Below are 10,780 nucleotides of genomic sequence, written 5' to 3'. Positions count from 1 at the left end.
GATGCCCCCGCGCTCGGGCCGCGGGCCGCCGCTAGGGGGCGCGCTTGCGCCTCGCTGAAGATCAGTGCCGGGAGGGCGGCGTGCAGAGCTGGGGTACGTTCCAGGGGCGCGTAGCGGGGCATGTCCGCCAGCCCCGCCGGCTCTGCAGGGAAACATCCTCCCTCTTTGGAGTCGCGCAGTCTGACTGGCTCCCTCACCCGCCTGCCTCCGCGAGTTCGAGCCCGGAGAGTTGGACGAAACCCTTGCTTCCCGCAAAGAGTATTTCTGGGGAGGAAAAACCGGGGAAAGACGACGCCCGTGGTCACCCGGCGGGTCACGCTGATGACAGCTCAACTCTCGGTTTTGCAAGGGTGAGTTCTTGGGTGGGCGGAGGGACCTGTGCCAGGCTTCTGCGTTTACTGGGCCACTGAAGGGAACTCTATGAGCCATAGAACTCTTTACAAATTAGTTTATGTCGTGTTTGGAGTGTAGAGAGAGCCTGTTAGAGGCATCCTGGTGATGCCGGCAGGTCCTCTAGGAGCCCTGAGCGGGCGCCGCAGGCCCAGCCTCTCGAGAGGACCCCTGGCTGCGTGCAGGATGGAAATGAAACCCGCGCCCGCAGGAGGGGAAAGCAGAGTTGATGGAAGGTCTGGAGAGAGCGCGGGTCCAGACAGGGTGTCTGGGAGACTCCGAAAGGAAAAGAGAGAGCCTCGTCTTTGCTCGGAGCCTGGGAGTTTTTACTGAGGACGGCGGTGTCCTCTTAGGCATCCAGGAACCAGTTAGAACAGAGGTGAGGGCTCAGGTCTTACTCCTGTGATCCGGGGGGAGGGGGGAGGGGGGATCTTGGTGTCCCGATGTCTAGCTCTGGGGGTCTGGAATACCATAGGAACGCTTCCTCGCCATTCTCACCTGAATGGAATAGAAATAATCTGTTCTAAAGAAATCATTCGCTCCTGGTCCCTTCAAAGAGGATACACACTGTTAGTATTATAAGGCACGTGTAAAATGCGGGTGCAGGTCCTAGCAAGAATAGAAACTGGAAAAGGAGCAAAAAGCAGATTTTTATAGAGTCCTTCATTTTCCCTATCTCACTGGGGTGGAAATTTGTCTCTTATCCCAAGGGGCACAGCCCTGCCGGGCACACAGTAGGCACTCAATAAATACATATTGAATGATTGACTTCCTTTGCGGGAAGTTCCAGCTCAGCGTCTAACTCCTCTGTCCTAACAGCGTATAGGAAGTATAACTTGGGTGAAGTATGATAATGATGTTTATTCAGAGTTGTCAGACGCTGTGGCATTCCTTGGGGCGTTTTAAGGTTACAAATTAAGCCCGTGGCCTTTTCTCCTCGGCTCCGACTTGCAATGGGAAGATGTCACCACCAGGGGGCGGCACCGGCTAAAGAACAAACACTGGGCAAGGCACCCCTGCCTTCCCTTTGGGGACCTGGATGAAATGTGGTCAGCAAGTAGACTTCCAGCTATAAGATCAATCGGTACTGGGGAAGTAATGTCCAACATGATCACTGTAATTAACAATATGGTATATTTGAAAGTTGCCAAAAATATAAATCCTCAAAGTTCTCATCACAATCTCCAAAACAACAGATACTAACATCCTGTGCTAATCCTTGGGCGATATGCATGTGTTTCAAGTCTTTGTGCTACACCTTAAACAGTGTTGTGTGCCAGTTACAAAACTGGAAGAAAAATGAAACACTCCCTGCCTCCATACATGGGTCTCCTTGTTCCGAATTTGACATTCACATCAATTGCTCAGGGAGTGTCATTCCTTTCCCTTGTAAGATAAGAAATGGAAGCCAGCGACCTTGGACTTAAAGCCGGTCAAGTATTACTACGCCACCTCTCATTTAAGATCCTATTTCAAACCATGAAGTATACATATACACCTGCGGGGGATGTGTGTGTGTCTTTTGCTTCCTTCTTAAACTTATGTATACTTACTCCCTTGAAAGACCGTTGTTCATAAGTCCTTTAGATTTTACCCCCATCTGGCTGTAGAGCAATATTTAAACAAAGCCTCAGAACATAAATTTAAACAAATTTAATCATAAGTCAACCACAGTGGGAACAGTAATTGGAAATCTCAAGTATCGCAGAAATTAACTTGGTTGGAAGTATGTTAGTAATGGTAATTGAATGTTGAACATATGCCAATCAATCAGGTTTGTTCATTTTTGCAAACCTACTCATTCAATAGGCATAATAATCTTTATTTTCCAGAAGAGGAGATTCGGGTTTGGGGAAACCTGAGAGACCTACCCAAGGTAAATCTTTGGTCAAGAATTCCCTCAAGGGGCGCCTGGGTGGCTCAGGGGTTAAAGCCTCTGCCTTCGGCTCAGGTCATGATCCCAGGGTCCTGGGCCTGCTTCCTCCTCTCTCTTTGCCTGCCTCTCTGCCTACTTGTGATCTCTGTCAAATAAATAAATAAAATCTTAAAAAAAAAAAAAAAAGAATTCCCTCAAAATATTTGCTAGTGCTAAATCTTTTCAGCCTTCTTTATCAGCTTTCTCCCCAAATCTTTGTCTCATTCTTAGTCTCGTTCCCAAATGAAAAGAACCATCAGGTCTGTGGCAGTAAATATCAAAGTTCAGCCTAGAACATCTTGCTGTGCCAGAAAACAAGAAAACTCTCAAAAGGCAGGCAGAAACATGTAAAAAGGACACAGGATCCAGCTTGACAAGAGCTCCCGTTGTACAAATTCAGGACAACTTAAATAACAAAAAGGATAATGATGGAGGATTATCACATTATATATGTTTTTAAAAATCCATGAGTCCATAGTGATACTCAAAAATAAATGGGAGCAGAGAGGAAGTTTTCTTTACAAAATCCACATAATAGAATAACAGAATGGGGCGGGGGGGGGAGGGGCAGTTGGCACCAGGGAATCATCTGGTTGGAAGTATGTTAATAATGGTAATTATTATCCAGATAATAATTGATTCAGAAAGGGATCACCTATGGATGCTGAAAGCAGTGGAGAAATTTTGTTGGGATCAAGATATTTACCAAGTATCTAAGTATCACCCCACAGATTATCCCCACAGAGGGATAAAGGAAACGTCATTGGAGAAATCTGGTGGACAACACCTTAACAAGGGGTCAGAATTTATCATCACCCCAAATGGAACAATCACATTATTTGTGCCTCCCGGTTGGAATAAACAACGGGACACGTGTAATATTCCTGCCCCAACTGTGTGACCTGAATCTGAAGAATCATGAGGAAGAGAGATCAGATATATCCGGGAAATGATACATTCCACAAAACAACTGGTCTAAGCCCTCGGTTCCGCGAAAGAGGAACCAAAAGAGTTCAGGAACTGTTCTAAATGGAAGGAGACTAGAGAGATAGATGATGAGTAGCCGTGTATGATCCTCACCTGGGTTTTGGATCAGAAAGGAAAAAAAAATTCCAAGGATATTATTTTGACAAATTTGAACATGAACTGTGTGGTAAACAATATCACTGCCGGTGATAGCAGTGGTAAATAAAAAAAAACTGTGTTTTTTTGGACCTGGCAACAGTATTATGGTCACACAGGAGACAGTCCATGTTCTTAGGATATAACGTGGAAAGATTTAGGGGTACAGCACCATCATGTCTATAACTCCAATGCCTCAGAAAAAATCGAGGGCTTTATATCTAGAGTGGGGGGCAAGAGAAATTTAGCAAATGTGGCAAAATGTTAGCAACCAGGGAAGCTACGTGAGGTGTCGATCATACTACCCTTTCAACCTTATTCTGAAATTTTTATAAAAATAAAAAGTTGAGGGAATAACCACAGTGGTTTTCAACCACAGAAGTTTGCTTTGCTCTCATGACACATCGCGGGGGGGGGGGGGGGGGGGCGTCGGCAGCTACAAGCCAGCTGCGGCTCAGCTACTTACTTTATTCCAAGAATCCAAGCTGTCAGAGAGCCCTCTGCCGCCTCCCCACCCCCAATACCCACTCCCTGCCCACCCTTCCTCCCCCACCACCCAGCTGCTCCCCGCTTCCCCCTAGCTAGGGATTTGTGGTTCCCTGGCGGAAGGAAGGGACAGCAAGATCTGCTCAGTGTGCTGGTTCTTGAGAGCCTCTCAGACTCACTAGCTCGTGGCCTCACAGGCCCCTAGCCTGAGCCAGTCCAAGGCCAAGCCCAGTGGCAATGGGGTTGGCAGAATATGCCTTCTTGAGAGCCAGTGAATGAGATCATAGAATTCAAGGAGAAAAGCAACTCACTGATATCTGGAATCCAAGAGCCCAGTGACCCTCCCGAGATCCATTATTCTCCCAAAATCACCAGCTGAGTGGAGACTCAAACTCGGATCCATCTCCAAAGGGTATACTTTGTTTTTCTCTCCAATTCATGTTTGTTTTTTTTGTTTTACTCCAAATATATAATTTTACATTTTCAAATTATTGTAAATTTACTTGCCTGGAAAATCAAGGAACTGTTTATTATAGGGTATACTTTGAAAAGTTTCTCTCCCAGCTCTTGTCCCCATTCATTCTTCCCAAAAACCTCACATAGGATACCACTGTGATTAATTTCTTGTGCATTGCTGAGAGTTCTTGGGCACGTCCATCAGCTAACCCAAATGCATAAACTCCCTCTCTTCCTCCTTTATGTCTCCTTTTAGTCTTTGTCTTGCAAAGCTGTGCTTTTCATCAGCTTGAATATGTTGTTCTGGTTCTCCTGAGAAGCAGAGGCCAAGACTGAGTTAAATATGCAAGGATTTTCTTCCATGAGAGAAGAGGGGAAGGCTGCCTCCCCCTGAAGCAGAGGAGGAAGAGAGCCTAGAGAGGCATTCCTGCGTGCCCCAGCAGGATAGGGAAGCTGGTCAAGACCATGAAAGGAGGGGGCTCAGTCCTTGAGCCCAAGTCCAGAACAAGAAGGATCCCAGTCTTCCAGCGGCAGGCCTGCCAGACTGAGTGTCCCCGGCTGAGAGCAGCCGGTGGAAGGCGTGCCCTCAGAGCACACAGGATGGATTTCAGAGTTACAACAGCAGGGGCTCTCGGTTATAAACCCCCACCCTCGTAGCTGTGAAGCACTTGAAATAAGCTGTGTTAAAGAAATCAAATAATTAAAGAAGCGCTTGCTATGCATTTTACACTTACTATGTAATAAACACACACACACATTTCTATCAATGATCTCCTATCCAGGTTCTACACCCTCCACTTCCACCTGGCCTGAAAGGTACAGACAAACACACAACTCCTAAAAGTGTAAGAACAGAGGAAAAAGCAGGTGCCAACCGAAGGCTTTTCTTTCTATTAGTGTGCTACCATGGGTCAAAATAGTACCTTCACTTCAACATCACTCCTTACCAACTCCTTAATGTGCTAAGGTAGCCGTGGAGTGTGGGCATGTGTGTACGTTTCCGCAGGCTTCTGGAGAAATGAAATGCAGTTGAATATTAAAGTGTACATATAGATGGGACACCTGGGTGGCACAGTCAGTTAAGCATCTGCCATTGACTCAGGTCATCATCTCAGGGTCTTAGGTTCAGAGCCCTGTATCAGGTACCCAGCTTGGCAGGGGAGTCTGCTTTTCCTTCTCCCTCTGCCTCTCCGCACGCTCATGCTCTCCTCTGTCTCTATCTCTCTCTCTCTCTCAAATAAATAAAATCTTTAAAAAATAAAGATTTTTTTAAAAATGTATGTACATATAGGGAGCGCCTGGCTGACTTAGTCAGTGGAGCACGCGACTCTTGATCTCAGGGTCACAAAGTCAAGCTGAGTGTAGAGATTACTTAAAAATAAAAAAATGGGGGCGCCTGGGAGGCTCAGTGGGTTAAAGCTTCTGCCTTCAGCTCAGGTCATGATCTCAGGGTCCTGGGATCGAGCCCCACATTGGGCTCTCTGCTCAGCGGAGAGCCTGCTTCCCCCTCTCTCTCTGCCTGCCTCTCTGCCTACTTGTGATCTCTCTCTGTGTCAAATAAATAAAGACTTTTAAAAAAATAAAAAAGTTAAAAACGTACATAGAGTATACTCCTGCTAGCATTCCTCCTTTAAACTATTCCATTCTTCCTTATACCACAGAAAATGTTACTGGTTCTTCCTTCTTCGCAAGGAAGAAAGAACCAAGGATACAGATCACCAAAGTATAGAGTTTCTTCTTAGGTAGTGTTTTATATTTCATTTTACAAATGCATGTGTGTGTGTGTGTATTTCCACATGTGTGCATGTGTAAGAATTGTGTTAGGAAATTTTTTTTTCTAACCTTCATTAATAACTACAAAGTAATGCTTATTTAAAATCCTAATGATTCAGTAAGTCTGGAAAACGATACATTAAATCACAAGTTGAAGGGAGACTATGGATCATTTGTTCCAGCCACCTCATGTACTAGAGAGAGAAGATGACTTCCAGAAAGACCAGTATTTGGCTCAAGGTCATACAGAAGGCTAGTGTAGCATCTGGGATCACTGGAAACACCAGGGCATGTGGAAAATGCCAGGACTCCTGAAACTGGCATGCACTCCTTAAAATGCTCTGAATCATCCCACGCTGCGGCAGCCACACCAGACCCTTCATTTCATAGTTCTGTGAACACTGCAAGAATTCTCTTCCCATTTGCTTAGGATTTCAAAGATGTACTAATCCCTCAAACACATGTTAAAACGGATTTTCTTTGATGAAAAGGGACAGATAGGTTCCCCAGAATAAGCTCCTCCTTCAGTCCTCTCTGCTCTTTGAGCTTGAGAAATCCTATGAGAGTCCCCTCAAGCTCACTTAGGGTCTTTTAGGATAAGGGTTTATGGTGAGTGAAAATAGGGAGTGGGGTGAAAACTGGCCAAGGTGACACTTCTTTAGTGAGACAAAATACTTTCCTCCAGAATCCCTCTCCCTAATTTATACATAACTTCTTTTTTCCCACTTTTTATTGTTGGTTGAAACTCTTGACTTTTTCTGTCTAATTCACTGTTCCTTGGCTATGACACTGGCCTGTCCTTGCTCCTCTCCCCAACATCCAATCTTGACCTACCCTGGGAGAACATACAAGTTGAATTCTGAACACCAAAAAGCCACCCACACTCACTAATTCATGAAATGTAGTATTGTGAGCAAGTGAAAGCTTCTGTTAGATTCCCAGATCTCTACTTTCTGAGCCGTGTGACATGGGGATAGATAGACCATAATTTACTAAACCATACTCCCTTTGATGTACACTTAAGATATGTGAAATATTTTGCTGCAATCAGCATCTGTCTATCCAAAATCTGTGCACTGGTATATTTCTTCAGAAGAGGTTCCTAGCAACAGAATTGCTTGGTCAAGGGTATATGTGTTTGAAATTTCGATAGGTGCTGCCAAAGTGTCCTTCAAAGCCTTTGAACAAGACAAAGCAGAGATAGGTTTATTCCAGATGACAGTTGCAAATATTATCATCGTGGTAAAAGACCACACTTTCATGCATGTTTGACTTGGTGAATGAGGTCCAAGGTCACGCCCTCTAATCTTCTACCTTTCCCTTTTCAGATACAAGAGCCTTTTTAACCTGACTTGGCATTTATCTGTTGGAGTCATCAGAGAAAATGCAAACCCAGAGCCAGTAATTTCTTGTCAATCTTTATTTCAAAGGGCTGGATTATATCTCTCAATCCTGTTATAAAAGCTTGTACCACCTAATTGCATATCTTCAATTACAATGACTTCATCTATCCAGACTTTTCTTTGTGTTTTTGTCTAGATTCCCCCTCAAATGGTTTTTAAATTTTTATTGCTGTTTTATGTTACACAAACAACACAGTCTCTATAAAAATGCAAACACAGAGAGAGTAGAACATGAGTCATCCTTCCCAATCTCACTGCACTCTATATCTCTGTTTCCATACCTAGATCTCAGATAGTCTTAGTTTCTCAATCCATTGTTTAAGACTCAACTGCTCCATATAATGTTCAGGTTATTCAAATAAATCCCCAAGGAGTGGCAAAGGCAATGAAATATAGGAACGACAAGAATAAAGAAACATAAACTCCCTAAACAGTTCTCTCTGTGACAACTGTGGGAGTATTTTGATAACTGTTGGCAGCAGGGCGCTGCATGTGATGTGGGGAAGGAAACCTTGGCATTCAAACAAGCAAATGGTTTGGCGACAGTTTATTAAATTTCTGCAATGCTTGCAAATGCTGGTAACAATTTCTCAGACTGCAGACTTACTACATGTGACAGGTTTGAGAATGGTTCACAATTGTCATCAAATAAATCACTCTTCAAAATTAAAAATCATAGGAACTCTGAATATTTGTCACCACTAAAACAAAAGCTCCCTGGAGTTTCTGTGTTTAACTTGTGGGGTTTGGTTGCTTCCTTACCACAGAATCAGAAAGTAAGTAAAGACATCCAAGTAAAATTATAATTAAATCTCACTGGTTAAGTTTTTATCAAACTATTAGATCTTCTTTGTGCAAAAAAAAAAAAAAAGGAAGTCCACATTCCTTCCTAAATGTATATCTGTAAATGCCTGCATTAAAAAAGATTTTCAAAGCAGTAGCTAACATTATACCTTAAGGAACTAGAATAAGAAGACCAAAGCTAAAAAAAAAAAAAAAGGGTAGGAAATAATAAAGATTAGAGCAGAGATCAGTGAAATAGAGAACAGAAAAACAACAGAGAAAGTCAATGTATCCAAAAATAAGTTACTTGAAAAGATAAATTTTTTTCTTGGCTAGCTAAGAGAAAAGACACAAATTACAAAAATCAGGAATAAAAGAGGGAACATAACTACCAAACTTATAGTAATAAAATAGATTATAAGGAAAGCTATGAACAGCTGTATGCCAACAAATCAGATAACTTAGATGAAATGGACCAATTCCTAAAAAGACACAACCAGGTGGTGGGTATTGTAGAGGGCACGGATTGCATGGAGCACTGGGTGTGGTGCAAAAATAATGGATACTGTTATGCTGAAAATAAATTTTAAAAAATGGAATTTAGGATTTAAGGACAGTAAAAAGAAAAAAAACTACCAAAACTGACTCGAGAAAAAAAAAATTAAAAATATGAATAGGCCTATAATAAGTAAAGAGACAAAATTAGTAATTTTTAAAATTTCCTACCAATAAAAGACCAAGTTCAGATGACTACTGGTGAAGTTTACCAAATGTTTGAAGGAAAATTAATACTCATTTTTTGCAAACTCTTCCAAAACACAGGAGAGGCAGGAACACTTTTCAATTCATTTTATGAGGCCAGAGTTATTTTGATACCAAAACCAGAAAAATATATCACAAGGAAAAAAAAAAAGAACTATAGACCAAAATCCTGTATGAATATAGATGCAAAAAATCTTCAACAAAATAAGAACAAACTTAATCCAGCAACATATAATAAGATTACATACTGGGCCAAATGAGATTTATCCAAGAAATTCAAAGGTAGTGTCACCTTTGACGGATATCAATAAATGTAATACAGTATATATAGAATAAATGACAAAAACCACCTGATAATTTCAACAGATGCAGAAAAGGCATTTGGTAAAATCCAACATCCTTTCTTGATCAAAACAAACCAGGAATAGAAGGGAACTTTCTCAATCATCCACATCTAATATCATACATGATGGTGAAAGACTGAATACTTTCTCTTAAATCAAGAATAAGAAAGAAAAGCATGTTCACTCTTTGACATCTATTTAACATCTTACTGGAGATGGACAATTAGGCAAGAAAAAGAAGTAAAAAGTGCTCACTTGAGCAGCACATATACTAAAATTTGAACAACACAGAGAGGATTAGCATGGCCCCCGCACAAAGATGACACACAACTTCATGAAACATTTAAAAAAAAAAAAAGAAAAGAAAAAAGAAAGAAGGAAGGAAGGAAGAAAAGTTTCTGATTATAAAAGAAGTGGCAAAAATATATTTGCAGGTAACATGATATTGTACATAGAATACCCTAAGGAATCCACTTAAAAAGTAGTAAAAGTAATAAAAGAGTACAGGAAGGTTGCAGGATACAAGATCAATATAAAAAATCAATCCCTATTCCTATAGACTAGCTCTGAAAATAAAATTAAGAAAACAATTCCATTTACAATAGCATCAAAAAGAATAAATCACTTAGGTATAAGATTAGTAAAAGAAGTGTAAGACTTGTACACTGAAAACTATAAAACACCACTGAAAGTAATTAACGACCTTAAAAAATGGGAAGATATCCTATGTTCATGGATCAAAAGACTTAATATTGTCAAGATTGTAGATGCAGTATAATCCCTATCAAAATCCCAGTGGCTTTTGAAGAAATTGACAACTCATTATAAAATTCATAACGAATTGCAAAGAACCCAGAATAACAAAACAATCTTGCAAAAGAACAACAAAGTTAGAAGATTCATGCTTCCTCATTTCAAAACTTACTACAAAGCTACAGTAATTAAGATAATGTGGCACTGGCTTACAGATGGACATACAGAATGGTGGAAAAGTTTAGAGTCCAAAAATAAATCCTTATTGAGTTTTGACAAATGTACCAAGACATAATAGGGAGAGGATAATGTTTTCGATAAATGGTGCTGGGACAACCAGATATCCACACACAAAGAATGGAATTTATTTACCAGGATATATCTCCCATACCAGACAACATACACAAAAGTTACATGACTATACCACAGCATATACAAAAAGTTCATTCAAAATAAATTATAAACCTAAATGAAAGAGCTAAAACTAGAAAACTCATAGGAGAAAACATAAGAGTAAATAATTTTGACCTTTAGGTAAGCAGTGGTTTCTTAGACTAAAAAAAAAAAAAAAAAAAGGCAGAAGTAAAAAAAGA

General features: G+C 41.2%; 1 protein-coding gene across 3 annotated transcripts; it reads left to right on the top strand.

The window, feature by feature from the left end:
* Positions 1-29: 29 nt before the first annotated feature.
* LOC309846604 (uncharacterized protein) lies at positions 30-9,488 on the top strand. 3 transcript variants are annotated; one of them, XM_082695847.1, is made up of 3 exons: positions 30-350; positions 2,223-2,266; positions 7,471-9,488. In XM_082695847.1, the coding sequence occupies exons 1-3, from the start codon at positions 121-123 to the stop codon at positions 7,491-7,493; spliced, it is 297 nt and encodes a 98-aa protein (XP_082551973.1). In that variant the 5' UTR covers positions 30-120; the 3' UTR covers positions 7,494-9,488. The 3 variants fall into 3 exon arrangements, with proteins under 3 accessions (XP_082551973.1, XP_082551972.1, XP_082551971.1); XM_082695846.1 differs by lacking the exon at positions 7,471-9,488 and adding an exon at positions 4,690-5,132 and having other exon boundaries at positions 31-350; XM_082695845.1 differs by lacking the exon at positions 7,471-9,488 and adding an exon at positions 4,626-5,132 and having other exon boundaries at positions 45-350.
* Positions 9,489-10,780: the final 1,292 nt, after the last annotated feature.

Source organism: Mustela nivalis, assembly GCF_964662115.1.
Source record: "Mustela nivalis genome assembly, chromosome: 1".
In the NCBI taxonomy this organism is placed as follows: Eukaryota; Metazoa; Chordata; class Mammalia; order Carnivora; family Mustelidae; genus Mustela; species Mustela nivalis.
Note: the sequence above shows the minus strand (reverse complement) of the source record. Positions and strands in the feature narration are given on the sequence as shown.